The sequence below is a fragment of the Chrysochloris asiatica genome, unplaced genomic scaffold, assembly GCF_000296735.1.
Source record: "Chrysochloris asiatica unplaced genomic scaffold, ChrAsi1.0 scaffold00076, whole genome shotgun sequence".
Lineage (NCBI taxonomy): Eukaryota > Metazoa > Chordata > Mammalia > Afrosoricida > Chrysochloridae > Chrysochloris > Chrysochloris asiatica.
The window spans coordinates 6,731,354-6,746,619 of NW_006408594.1; the positions used below are offsets into that span (position 1 = coordinate 6,731,354).

General features: G+C 40.0%; 1 protein-coding gene across 1 annotated transcript in view; it reads left to right on the plus strand.

The window, feature by feature from the left end:
• Positions 1-15,266, plus strand: part of RBFOX2 (RNA binding protein, fox-1 homolog (C. elegans) 2) — a 373,260-nt gene that overhangs the window by 295,247 nt on the left and 62,747 nt on the right. Inside the window, 1 exon segment of the mRNA XM_006865227.1 lies at positions 4,295-4,519. Within this exon segment, the coding sequence (XP_006865289.1) occupies positions 4,295-4,519 (225 nt within the window).

A 15,266-nucleotide genomic window follows, 5' to 3' on the forward strand; every position in this document is an offset into this window, starting at 1 on the left:
TTTTTTTTTTTTAACTTGTGAAGGTTTACAGAGCAGATCATCAGTTTTACATTTTAAAAATGACTGCAAACCCTCCATGTTGTTGTTAAATGCTGTTGAGTCAGCGCTGACTCATAGTGACCTTGTACAGTGTGTCCGAGGAGCAATTGGTGGGTTTGAACTGCTGCTGACCTTGTGATGTGAAAGTGTATAAATTTTCTTTGCGATTATCTTGTAATTTTTAAAATCGTTTCCCTTTTAAAACATTTTTATCTTGAACATCTACGTGCGTTCCTTGCCTTTTGGAACTTCTTTATCTGTACTCTTCCCTCTTTTTGCTTTGGAGTTGACTTCATTGTACACTGATACCACTGGTTCCCTATTACTGGACTTGTAGATTTGTTTTCCTTTAAATTCTTCTATATCCGGATTGTGTTCTGGGTGGTGTTGTCATGCACATTAATCTCAGATTATATTCCACTGTTAGTTCTCAGTCCAAGGAACAGCCTTTAATATTTTTTGTAAAGTTGGTCTGATTATTATAAATTCCTTTAATTTCTGTTTTTCTGGATTATTCATAATTTTACTATTTATTTTTTGATCTGGTGTCATTTAGAGCAGTGTTTCTTAATTTCCACATGGTTGCAATTTTGGGGTACATTTTTGGTTGTTAATCTTTAATCTTACTAAGAAGATAGTGAATGTGGTTTATAAAAATATTTACTTTGTCAGGGTTTCTTTGGAGTAAATTAGGTGGTTGACTTTTCACATATTTTTCCATGGGCTGCAAAGTCAGTTTGAACCGCAAGGTCGGCTGTTCAAGCTCACCACCCATCCACTCCTCATAAACCATATACAGGGTCACTATGTGTCAGAACCAGCTCGATGGCACGTAACAACAACAAGTAGTAAGTATGTGATTTTTATGAGTACGTACTATATTTTACATGAACCTTGTTCAGAGCTGTGTTGTTGTGGCCCTGGTGTCACTCTGACTCTCAGTGACCCGACAGAATGAGCTAGAACTGCCCCTGCAGCTTCCCCAGCTGTCAGCAGATTGCTCTGTCTCTTCTCCAGCAGAACAGTTGGTGAATTAGAACCACTGCAACCAATGGACTCCTTAATTTCTGTATCTGAAGGTCAAACGAATCTTCAGAACCCTAAAATGCCTTACCCAAGCAAGAGGACCTATGTATAGTTGGAATTCACAGTCATATCTTACAGTTCTAACTACCTTTCTCCCTTTACTAAATCAAGGGAGAGTATAAATTTTTTTTTAATCCTGTGACAGACTTGAAAGATTTTTCTTTAAAGAACTTGAAGAAATCCTGATTATCCTTTTTGACTAAACTTCTACACATCCCCTGATACCTCATTTCATTTTTGATCACATTATAAGATATACTTTTGTAGAGGACTTTGTTGGGTTGGTTGAAAGAAATCAAACAGTAATTACTGTGCTAGGAAGATAATGTTCTCTTTTGTATACATTAGGGAAGATAGTTGTGGAGTCCTGGTGTGGTGCTGGAGGATAAGCACTGGACTGCAAGGTCAGTTTGAACCACAAGGTCAGTGGTTTACACACACCTCAGTAATCCTATACAGGGTCACTATGAGTCAGACTCATGGCACATAGCAACAACAACACGGGACGATAGGAATGCAAACAGGCTGGTGATGAAGTTTAAGGCATGAGATGTTTGAACAGCTTTTAAAGAAAACAAGATAATTTCCATGTTGTGAGTACAAATTAAGGTAAAGTAAAATGCAAGCAAATGTTTTAGAAAATATGCCTGGACATAAAATGAGAGGTTGCTATAAACATTGTTCATTAAAGAAGACACTTTTCTCAAGTAATAAATAGAATGTAAAGACAGATTTGATCAAGAAAGGCTTTTTGTGTAGCACCCTAAGCCCTCTCCCACCCCCATTTTTATTAAACAGGAGGGTGGGAAGTGCCTTTGGTGGTATGTCATGTTTTAATTCTTTGAAGTCAAACTAGCCTGAGGATGCATTAAATGATAATGGATCTGGTATCTAATACACTGGACACAGAAATTCTTCCTGCTAGAGTCAGAAGGGAGCTTCCAGGTCTCTTGAGAAAGAAGCAAGAGCAGTTCAGGAATTTTCTCACTCTTGTCCAATAAAATGCTGTTTGGGGGCCTCACTAAGCTTGCACTGATGTTCTGTGAGAGCTGTTGGAAGTTGTGCAGGTGGATTTTGAGGTAATACTGAAAGAGCGCAAGAACATGTCTAAAGGTAACACTGAGAGACAGAAAACCTCAGGTGAAAGCGATACGGTCCCTGAAGAACATTAGAGAAATCAGTCATGGTGAATTGTTCTGCCTCGGCTTGACCTTTAAATGAAAATAGCATTTACCACACAGGGCAAGTAATGAGGATTCATTTCCTTTCAGGTTTCCCGTCGCTTTGTTAATCTGGTATTATTCCTGAAGAGAAAGGGTGTGCTATGGGTTAGTAAGGACTGGATTTAGGTTAACTGACAACAAACTCGAATCCTCACCAAGCTTTAGAACTTGTTGTTGTTGTTGTTGTTAAGTGCCGTCGAGTCGGGTCCGACCCATAGCGACCCTGTACAGGGTTTCCGAGGGTGTAAATCCTTACGGGAGTAGAAAGCCTCATCTTTCTCCCGCGGAGCGGCTGGTAGTTTCGAACCGCTGACCTTAAGGTTCGCAGCCCGATTCGTAACCACTACGCTACCAGAGAACTTAGTTGTACTAAAAGGTCTGGTGATCTGTCAGAGTGAAACCCAGCATTGGCATGAAGATCCAACAGCTTTTGTAACTTTTAAGTTTCATTTTATATAGATGTTCCTTAACTGCTCTGGTTCTCTTATTTTTTTTTTTTTTGTTTCAACTAAGAGATGTGTAGAATAACTGATAGTATTGATGATTGAACCTTCGTTAAAAAATGCATGATACCTCTGTGCGGTTTTGGTTTTTACTTTCTTTCTTACTTTTCAATATCAGTCTAATAGCTCTTAAGTTAACGTTGAAAGTCTGAGATCATGTTTAGAAAGTGCTGCTGAAAGTTCCTAGAGCCACCCCCACCCCCACCCCACTGCCCTACCTAGTAGAAAGAAAGAAAAAGAGAAAGAACTCCTTCTTTGAAAGAAGGATGTTCATTGCTGGGAAGACACAAAAGGACAAGGTCCCAGATGATCTGTTTCTGAGATGCCTGAATCATGGAGTTGGGGCAGTTATTTAAGCGCAAACGTTGGCATCTTAGCTATCTCTGCTCCCTACATCCTGGACAGTGTCTCAAGATTTTGTTGACTTGTATCTTCATTAAATAATGACTTTGCTTTTAATGGAATAAAATGGGAAGTAAGGAGGTCAGTCCTTGAGAAGGAAAGGTGGAGAAGGTTTCAGAATATCTATCACTCCTGAGGGAAACCTTCCTTAGAACCTGAACTTGACAGACATGGAGAGGAGCTATGGTCTCTACTAATTTTCTGTAACTATGCATATTCCATGTGGGTATTTTCGATTCCACACTGGATCCCAAATAACCATCTGGGGATAACATCAGGCAGAGGGGAGTTAACTCCTGTGTTGGTAGCCTTATAATTTGTCAATAATACAAAACAAACTTTCTGATATTTTGTCTTGGGAAATTTTTCTCTTTTTCTCATATTTCCAATTTAAAAAAAAAGAAGTTTGGTTTTATTAACCTACTGGACAAGTCTCAAGTAAATCTCTATCTTGATAGCCAGAGATTAGCAATCTACTTCTCCTAAACGCTAGGCTGTACAAATCAAGAGGTCCAAGTTATCTATTTTTGAGACTTTCATTTATAACATCATGAATTATGATTTTATTTTTTATGAATTAAGGGTTTTTAAAGTGATTAAATTTCCCTTTGGGGTTTCCTCTTGAGAATCACTAAAAGAATACCTAGCGGTTTTCACAAAAATACTAGTAGCCCTAACTAATTTGAATTCTGTAGTAATTTTAATAGCATATCTTGTTTGAAAAATTTCCTATGGGGGGTTGTTGTTGTTGTTGTTGTTGTTGTTGGTTTTTTATGTACCTTGGTTTGAAGAAAAAGTTTTGACTCTTTTTACATCTAATCAACTTTAGTATGAGCATGGATGGGCCTGTCTAGTAGCCACAAACTGGCATAAGTAGGGGGCGGTTGGGTGTGTATCTAAATCCATACATTTGTGTGTGTGTGTGTATGTGTGACAGTATTTGTCACAGCCCTGACACAGAAAGTGCTTTACCTGCACTGTTAGAGACTATTTCAGAAAATTTTAAGTCATTTTTCCTTCTGTGTCCCTCTTTTGTTTTAGGGTAACCAGGAGCCAACCACAACACCTGATGCAATGGTTCAGCCTTTTACTACCATCCCATTTCCACCAGCTCCACAGAATGGAATTCCCACAGAGTACGGAGTCCCACACACTCAGGACTATGCCGGCCCAACCAGTGAGCATAACCTGACACTCTACGGAAGCACGCAAGCCCATGGCGAGCAGAGCGGCAACTCACCCAGCACACAGAATGGAGCTCTGACGGTATGTGCGTGAGGCAGTAGAGAGAGGAGGCTGTGTGGCATCTTGTGGATAGCTTTGTCTTACTCCTCAGACTAGAAAACCCTTTGAATTCATTTAGCATTTCTATAATTACAATTTGACTTCAGGCATTGTAATTAGAGGATGGAGATTGAGAATTAAAGCTGTCATTGCCCAGGAGTGTAGTCTAGGAGTGAGACAGACAGTATGTATTACAAGGTAAGTGTGGTGGTAGACGGGAACTCGGGAGAATGTTCTTTCCAGCGTCACCTGTAAACTTCCATGTTGTGAACTCCAGCAATGCCTTCTATGTCCTAGACGCACACATGCTGCCTCCTCGCTCCAGTCTCCTGGTTGCCCTCCAAAGCACTGACTTCATCCTGGCTTTGTCTCCTTTGCTGACTCCTCCCTTTCTGCTCAACTGTTAAGTGCTGGCGTACCCCAGGGTGGGGTCTTAGGACCCCTCTCCTTATATTCCAACAGATACAATGGCCCAACTGACAGCTTGACATCTTCCTTCTGTGTCTACTAGGCATTTTAAACTTAGGAAAAGCACCTTTAATTTTCTCATAGAAATGTATTTCTCTCTTCATTTCTCCCATCTTGGTCACTTATACTAATCAGTTCACCTAGTTGCTCAAGCAAAACTCGATGTCATTGTTGCTTTATTTCCCTCATCCCCATAGACAGTTGATTAGCAAGTCTTGGCACCACTAACTCTAAAACATTCTCCTGTCTCCTCATCTTCTCTTCGTCTTAATACTACAGCTGGACAGGTGCCTGATTGAGAACTTAGCTCATCTGCCAGATTGCTAGGGTCGGGGTCTAATTTGGGTGCTAGTTAGCAGTAGGATCTCTGTCTTGGCTTACTCTGTCTTGGCTTGTGATGAGATTTAATGGCACTTATCCTGGTGTTTGAGTTAGAACTGAATCCACGGCACATAACAACAACAACATCCTGGTGTGGCACTATAGAATAAGCACTAGACTGCTAATGAAAAGTCAGCAGTTCATACCCACCTGCCACTCCTCAGAAACCCTATACAGGGTCATGACTCACCGGCATTTAACAACAACAACGATATCATTGTTGTCATCATCATAGGTACCCTCGTGGCATAATGGTTAAGCACTCCAGCAGGAAGCTTGTGGTTCTTAGCCACTTGTGGCTCCACAGCCCTGGTGCTCTGTTCCCGTGGGGTCCCAGCCTGAAACACCCACCGGAGCAGTTCTTCTCTTGCTACAGGGGTCACTGTGAGTCAGAATCAACTCGATAGCACACAACCACAAGCATCATCATGGAGCCCTTGGGTGCTGCCAACACTCGAGTGCTGCTTGGCTACTAACTGAAAGGTTGCCAATTTGAACCCACCCCGAGGTGCCTTGGAAGAAGACCTAGCATTCTGTTTCCACAAGATTGCAGCCTTCAAAATCTTACGGAGCCCACTTCTACTCTGCTGCCTGCTTTTTCTGTTTATCTTTTATAGTTCCCTAGCAGAATAAAATCCAAACCCTTTACTCGGTTTATCTTTTATAGTTTCCTAGCAGAATAAAATCCAAACCCTTTACTCGGTTTATCAGTCCTTGGCCCTAGCCAACCTCTTTGACCTCACCTTTCACTAGTAACTTACTAAGGTAAATGTCAGAAGTGAATAGATTTGTATCACGTATGTATTACCATACGTACAGGACACCATATTAGCTATGGAATTAGGTGGTGTATTTCCAGTGGTAAAAATGCCTGTACTCTGCATAGAAAGATCTGTTTATAGTTTTTAGATTTTTAAAAAATTTTTGGCCTTTTCATATCACACTATCAGAGATTTATTCGTCTTGCAAGCTACTTGATAAAGATTTGCTTTCCAATTTATTTTGGTCAGTTATATGTAGGCACAGAACTTTATACTTCGTCAATAATACACTACAATAGACAACTTATTTGAACGGCCTAGTCATGATTTGGGCAGAAAATGAGGCCTTCCATAGCATTCAGAATCTTTTATATGCAGACTGTATTGGCTCCATTTCCAAATAATTCTCCATTGATTATGAATTTACAGACCTACCAGAAGTAGTTCAATAATAGGAATGAAAAAAAGGAAATGTAAATATAAGGGTTTTCAAGATTATTTAAGTTAGTAAATCAGTTTCTAGCTCTTAATCAATTAAAACTTTCTGTTCCTTAAATAAGTTTTAATAATTAGTGTCTTTCTAGGAATGTGTCCACTTCATCTAAATTGTTGAATTTGTTAGTATACCATTTTTTATAATCCAGTATCATCCTTTTCATTTCTGTAGGTCAGCATAGTGATTTCCCTCGTGGTGTCCTTTTTTGTTCTTGGTCCGTGTAGTGAAGGTTCGGTCATTTTGCAGGAAACCGACTTTTGGATTCATTGATTGTTACCTATTTTCTTTTTCCTGTTTCATTGATTTCACTCTGTTCTTTATTATCTCCATCCTTCTACTTGGGGTGGGGGAGGGGGGAGCAGTGGCTCTGTATGACAAAGCACTAGACTATGAACTACAAGGACAGTGATTCCAGCCCACCAGTTCACTCTAAGGGAGAAAACTGAGACTTTCTGCTCATGACAAGATTTACAGCCTTGGAAACCTGGTACAAGGTGACTATGAGTTGGAACCAACTCGGCGGCACTTAACAACAACAACTTTGAGTTTAATTGGGTCATATTTTTCTTGTTTCTTGAGTTAGAAGCTCAGTTAATTGATTTTAGATTTTTCTTCTTTCTGGTATGTGTTTTACGTTACAACTTTTCTCCTGAAGTTTCCCTTTAGCTGCATCCCATAAAATGTGGCTTTTTGTGGTTTCATTGTCATTCAGTTCATGTTATTTCTCAAGTTTTCCATTTGATCCTGGAAGTATTTTGATTACTTACCAAATCTTTGAAATGTCCCCAAATTTCTTTCTTTGGTTGATTTATTATTTTGTTGTGATCCGAGACTACTTTAATGATTTCAGAATGTATGTTGTTGTTAAGTGCCGTCGAGTCGGTTCCGACCCATAGCGACCCTGTACAGGGTTTCCGCGGGTGTAAATCTTTACGGGAGTAGAAAGCCTCATCTTTCTCCCGCGGAGCGGCTGGTAGTTTCGAACCGCTGACCTTAAGGTTCGCAGCCCGATTCGTAACCACTACACTACCAGAGCTCCTTTGTATAGAGACTGGTTTTATGGCCTAGAATAGTTCTAGTGATTTGGCCCTTTTAGTCATATGAAACATTCCTCATTGTCTCTTAATATAAATATACATCAAGTTAGGACTCTGTTCCTCATCCATATTAGAAACTACTCATTCTATAATTTTGCATTGTATTAACCCATTTGAGTACTTAAAGAAATAATGATATAAAAGAATAGGTATCCATAGATAGATATGGTGAATTTATTAGAGCTAAAAATGTTGTTGTTAAATGCTACTGAGTCTGTTCTGATGCATAGTGATCCTGTATAGGGTTCCCAAGGAGCGGCTGGTGAGCTTGAACCACTGACCTGCAGTTCGAACAGAACTTGCAGTCCAGTGCTTATCCTACAGCTGAGGAAAAGTAAAAAAATCATTCGAGTTGACCTGTAAGCAGTGATAACACAACACCTTTAATTTTAGCAAAGTGACTGATAAGAAATGATTGGGAAGCTCTAGGGAGAGAGAGAGAGAGTTCCTTTTTTTTTTTTTTTTTAAGTGTACATTTTAAATGTAAGTGTGAATTCTTTGTTCTTAAGCATTTAATCTTGGAAGCAGGTATGTGTGCGTGCCGGTGTGCTTTATAGAGAGAAATTGAGCGGTATGGTTTTAGCTGTTGTTGTTAAGTGCTGTCAAGTTGATTCCAACCCATAGTGACCCTGTATAGGGTTTCTGAGGAGTGGCTGGTGAGCTTGAACTGTCAGCCTTGTGAATCAAACCAGTTTTGCAGTCCAGCGCATTAACTCACAGCACCACACCAGAAAAACATAAATCCCAGATTTGACTACATTATAGATAAAATGTTGTTTAAAAAGTTAAACTTTTCTCTTTGTATGTCTCTTAAAATGGTTCTGGTAATTGCCTGTGGACAGATATATTCAAAGGTAGATAGGAAGTATCATTATTTAATAAACTAATTGATGATACCTTAAACTTACATAGCACTTTTCAGTTTAGAAATGGCTTACGCAAACAGTATATGTTGTGGTTTGTAAAATCATCTTTTGAGGGGCGTCTGTCTTTATGGTTGGAGAATATAAGTCCGTAGTTTTCACTATACTCTGGAGCCCTGGAGTGGCACTGTGGGTTAAAGTACTGGGCTGTGAAGTCCGTTTGAAAAACAAGGTCAGCAGTTCAAGCTCACCAGCGGCTCCTCGGAAACGCTATACAGGGTCATTATGAGATGGAAGTGACTTGACGGCACTTAACAATGACAACATACTACTGTAGGAGGCCTGGTGTGGCACTGCGGGTTAATACGCTGAACTGGAAAGTCCGTTAGAACCGTAAAGTCAGCTGTTTAAACTCACCAGCCACTCCTTGGAAACCCTGTGAGTTGGAATCAACTCTGCGGCACTTAACAATAACAACATCACTCCTGTAACTCTTGACCTTTCCATCTCCAGTGTAACAGAAGGTTATGACATATCCATTGGTCCTCTTATAGCAGGCACCTTTTTCCATTCAGTTCAAGTATCATCTCAGCTGGGAAGCCTTCTTTTACTTTCTAGGCAAGACCAAATTTAAATACCCTTCATTTAGCCTCAAGTAGACTCCTGGGCTGACCACTTTTTGTAGCACTTATGAGGTGTGACTTTTTTATTCACGATTTGTATCCCTGACTATGCTGTTCAGCGCTGCATTCTGTGACTTCATAGTGCCTGGCACTCAGTAAACCTTTCTTGGGGAGGAAAATGGAACAAGGTACACATACATTATGGGAATTCTGGGGAAAGAAGCTAAGGCTTAGTGGAGATGGCTTTCATCAGGGTCTTATATTAAGTGATTCGAATTTGAAGGTGCAGAGACGCTGTGGAAAGAGTTAAACGCAATTCTCAAAGACAGATGAGAAAAATCAAAATGTCTTTGGACAAAAGCATGTTGTTGTTTTTCCCATTAAACTGAAGCTGGGATGTGGAGAAGACAAGTGAGGAATGAGGTAGGAGGTTGCTTGAGTATAGATGGGAAGAGTACTTGAAAGCGAGGCTGAGACATGTGGACATTTAACAATGATTATTATTAACTGTATGTGTCTTGAGAATTAGAATGACTTAATCTTTAAGTCTCCTCATCTGTTAAATGAAGCTAGCATTGCCTCTCTGACTACAGGGCTACGTTGTTGTTGTTGTTAAGTTGTCAAGTTGATTTTGACCCACAGCAACCCTGTTGGTTTCCAAGGAGTGGCTGATGAGTTTGAACCCTGAATTTGAGGTTCAAACTGACCAAGCTGTCAAGTGCTTATCCTGCAGCTCCATGCCAGGACTCCTAGTGAGAGTACATTGAATGTATTGAGAATTAACTTCTCTGAGTGCTTCTGTAAGGTAATTCATTTTAACTAGCTGAAAACCAAGACCCAAACACATTGTCTTCAACCCTGCCTTGAGTTTCTCTAAGTTCCTTTATAGTTTCTATACATTTTTATAGGAGCAGAAAGCCTTCTTTTTCTCCCATAGAGCAACTGGTAGGTGTACACTGCTGACCTTGTGATTAGCAGTCCAGTGCTCACCCGACAGAGCTTTTGAAAATCAATCATCCCAGATGGTGTCATCTAGCTGTTTGTGAGTGTGTGCTACAGCCGTGTTTTAGCGAAGATTTCATTTGTGTTGGAAGAAAGGACTTCTCATACAAAAATGGGAATTAAGTAATGGGATCTGGAATTTGTCCTTTGGAGACTTTAAACACTGGGCTAGAAGCTTCTTGTGCTTTCAAAGGAGAGCTTGTTTTGACAGTTACTTGGTCCCATACTGTGCATTAGCCAAAGAGGTAGCAGTTGGGGGTCCATCTCCCAGGGCTTGATGAGCACAGAGCCTGCCTGTGGAGCAGCAAGGGCCTCAGTTCCTATAGGGTTAGATCTTTCTCCACATGCCAGGAGGCATAAATAGCCCACGTATTTGAAGTAGACAAACTTTGGTGAATCAGTCTTCAGATAGGAGATTTATATTTGTGTATGTAACTATGGTTAAGATTTTTGAATTAGAAGTCTGTTGAGGGCAGGACCTGCTACTTATCCTCTTTCATCATCCCTACAGGTACCTAGTGAATACTTAGTTTGTGCTTTTGAATGAAAACACAAGCTTATAAAGGCATAGGCAAGCATCTGTGACTGATTCATAGTAAGATGTCAGTCAGGAACATACTGTGAACAGTTACTCTGCCGGCTGAAGTAACACTTCCTTTCTCTTCTATACCGCCGCCACATGACGTAAAAGCATGTTTTCTCTTCTTCCGTCTGACTTCATTGGAATTCTTTTCCTAGCAGACAGACCACATTATGGATTCTTTCACTTAAATGGAAGGATTTCCTAACTAAATATTTAGATAAGAAAATGCTTTTCAGAGCATCAGGTAGGGAAACCTTTTTATTTTCTTTGATGTGGTAAAAACCATGTGAAACTGTTCACTACAGATTAGTGATTAAGCACAAACGAACCCCTGCTCACCTTACTGGGTAATTCACCCCTGATTGCAGGTGTTTCTGAGACCAAAATGTGAGAGCAGCATTTTTGTAAGGGAGCAGACGTGGGGGTACACCTGGGAGTTTCAAGGTGTAGTGAGTTTTCCTAGGACAAAGACCTCCTCAGTAATCTCAGTAGGGAAAGGCTAAATTGTGGAGAACTTTGAATGTAAGGTCAAATTTGAAATTTTATCTGTGGCTGCTTAAAGTATCATCTGAAGTATTGGAGTATACAGCAGAGATTTGAGGGAGTAGCTGAGTGACCTTACTCTATCAATCAGCAGTCCTCACTGGTAGGCCTCTGTGACCCCAGCTGGCCTATCATTCTTAGAGCTTCTTAGCGTTGCCACCCCCCCTTCTCTGGAGCTGAAGCTAGTTTTTCTTGTTCTTCTCTAATAGTCTATCCATGCCCCTTGGGGGTTACCACTGCCTCCCTTAGCTGATAACACATGAAGGTGTCTTGCAGTTTGATGACCCATTATAAGTATAGTCAAGAAGTTGTAGCCCTTAACAGTGGGTCTTATTTCCCAAAAGAAGACTTTTAGAACATAATAGAAAAAATGAGACCAAAATCCTTCTATCGCATTGTCTATCAGTTGGCCATAAAGCACAAGTACCGTACATTCACGTTCTCTACTCCAAGCCACCACTCATCTCTCAGTTTGTCATACTGTGCTGGCTTGCATGTTGCTGTGATGCACCAGAAGATTGTCAGATGCAGTGCCAGACAAGGAGCCCCGCAGGTTAGAAGGCATCAAATTATGACAGGAGAAGCACTGCCTCCTCAAATTAGAGTTGACCATGATAACGTGAGTGGTTGCTATAGTATATTGGCAGGGAACTGCCAGAAAATCACCCCAATTCAGATGTGGTACAGGGACCTCATTTCTGGTTATCTCATGGCTGAAAGCAGAGAATACCACCACAAAGATGTTTATTTGTGCTTTTTGACTGTGAATCATGACAAGCTATGGATAACATTTTGAAGAATGGGTATTCCAGAACACCTAATTGTGCTCATGAGGATCCTATAGTCATTCATTCAATCCCCAGAACAAGGCGATACTGAAGGGTTTAAAATCAAGAAAGGTGTGCACCAGGGTTGTAATTTTTTCACCATACTTACCGAAAGAAGCTGGTTCATGTGTATGAAGAAGAATGTGGCGTCAAGATTAGAGAACGACTTATTAACAGCCTTGAAAATACAGATGATATAGTCTTGCTTGTTCGAAGGGAAGAGGATCTAAAGTCTTCATTGATGAAGATCAAAGACCACAGCCTTTAGTATAGGTTGCATCTCAATGTAAAGAAAACAAAAATCTTCACCACTTGAGCAGTAAAAAACTTTATGATAAATGCAGAAAAGATGGCAGTTGTCGAAGACTTCATTTTGCTCGAAACAACTGTCAACATTCCTGGAAGCAGCAGTCGAGAAATCAAATGACATATTGCATTAGGCAAATCTACTGCACAAGACCTCTTTAAAGTAGTCAAGATTCAAGTCGCTATGAGTCACCATCAACCAACAACAAATTCCAGGACAGAACTAAAAAGCTGTGAACTACAAAGGAGTTCATTAATCCAGCCATTCATATTTCCAAAAGAGGCCTTCACACACACCCCTCCCTCAAAGTCATAAAAGGTACAAGACATTGATCCTAGACTAAAATACCCACACCTTTGATCAGTTTACCCTAACGGGTAACTGGTTACACCCTCCACGTCTTCAATTTTGAAGACGCTGAGGTTTTTACGTTTGAATCTATGAGGAATCTATAAGCTAGTATTGAAAGTACAAGAGTAGCTATAGAAAACCACACTCAAAGGAGGCATTGGGGTTTTTAGGGTGGAGAACATTGCCCCCCAGATCATAGCAGACCCAAGACACCCTTTCAGCACATTATCAATATCGTTAACTTCAAGACTTTGGCTGCTTCTGTTTTACTTGCCTTCATTTATGGATTTCTTTATCATTGCCCACTCCTGTCCCACCCCCAAAAAAGAACTGAAACTAAAAATACTGCAAGGAGCTATAATGTTGTGTTCTCCTGACCCTTACTGCTCTCACATTTGGGGGCGAGGCTGAAGACACATTAAGGATTAATTTAGGGTCAAGTGATTTTTTTTCTGCTTTCTCATGGGGATTATAGAAGTTACAGACGTCCATTAGAGATCATCTGTCTTAGCTCCCACTTACTCATCTGTAAATCTAAGAACTCCAGCTGGGACATGCCAACAGAGTTCTCTCTCTGTGTGTAATGTACATTCAAATAATAAAACATGTATTCAGTTATGTACGAAATTCTTTAACATTGATGTGATCTTCTCCATGCATTTTTACTGTAAAGTATTATATGTAATTTTCATGTAAGTCTTTTTCCTAGTTAGGAAACAGCATAAGTGACTGGTATTTTGTTTTACTGTTTGAAATTGATCATTCTATACATGTTCTTATTATGTAAGCAAATGCTGTCTTTCTTCATTCCTTTTTATATTATAGTACTTTGGTCCACTGAGAATATCGAACTACGTTTTTTCAGAAGAAAAATGAATTATTTATTGAAACATTTTTCAGAAAAAAAATGAATTATTTATTGAAACAATTATTTATTGAAACATTTAAATGCCCAAATAGAGCTGGTTTTATTGTTAAGTGCCGTAAAGTAAGTTTGTAAGTAACACCCCTTGTATAGGACGTCTGTGGAGTGGCTGGTGGGTTTGGACCTCTGACCTTGTATTTCACAATCCTGTGCTTATCCTATAACACCACACCAGTACTCCCAAATAAAATTGCTCTTGTTAAGTGCCATTGAATTGGTTCCAATTCATAGTGACCCTGTATAGAGTTTCTGAGGAGCAACTGGTGAGTTTGAACCACCGACCTTATGATTCAAACTGAACTTGTGGTTCAAACCAACCTTGTGGTCTAGTACTTTATCCCACAGCCCCACACCAGGACTCCCCAAATAGGATTAGGTACTTGGAATTCAGTTTGTCATGTTACTAGGTTGTTGTTAAGTGCTATTGAATAGGTTCCGACTCATAGTGACCCTTCTGTACAACAGAACTAAACTGCGCCATCCTCACACTTGTTGTGAGCTTTGAGACCATTGTTGCCACTGTACCGTCTTGTTGCATCTCATGAGGTCTTCCTCTTTTTTGCTGACCCTCCACCAACTTGTCATAGCAATATTGAAAAACACAGGGAAGAATTATACAAGTGTTTCTTAAGAAAGTAACTAAATCAAAGTCATTTTGTAAATTTAATTTTCTATATCTAAAAAAATTTTGTTTGGTGGTGGCATTAGATAAAATAATTTTACATGCAGTATATCATGAGTATTATAATTACCATATTACTGCAGCACTGTGAGATATTCGGAGTCCTGGTGTGGTGCTGTGGGTTAATGTGCCAGACTGCAAAGCCATTTGAACTGCAAGGTCAGTGGTTCAAGTTCACCAGCTGCTCCTTGGAAACCGTATACAGGATCGCTATGAGTCACAACCAACTCGACAGCACTTGACAACAACAACAACATGAAATATTCAGACACTGTTTAGAAAAATATTTTATCATGTTAGGATGTTTGCATACTTACTTAGTTCCATCAGGATTCCTATCCATCATGTCTTCTGTTATCAACAGTTTTAAAGGCTTTACACACTAGATCTAGTTGATTGGCCTGCAAGGATTGTAGTTTATAGTTTTTTCAAGACACTAATCAGTGTAGGACTCCTGGTATGGTACTGTAAAGTAAGCACTGGATTGTGAACCACAAGGTCGACAGTTCAAACCCCACCCCCCTTACAGGATCGCTATGAATCGGATCTGACACAACAGCAATGTCACGTGACAGGCCGGACCCATCAGTGTCTCACTCTGTGTCGCTATGAGTCAGAACCTACTTGACAACCTAACAACCTTTCTGAAATTTTGTAAGGAAAACTGGACACTCCACCAAAAAAAGAAAAGCTTAAAAAAAGAACTTTTAAAATTGTATAATTATATATACTACCAGCCACTCCGCGGGAGAAAGATGAGGCTTTCTACTCCCGTAAAGATTTACACCCTCGGAAACCCTGTACAGGGTCGCTATGGGTC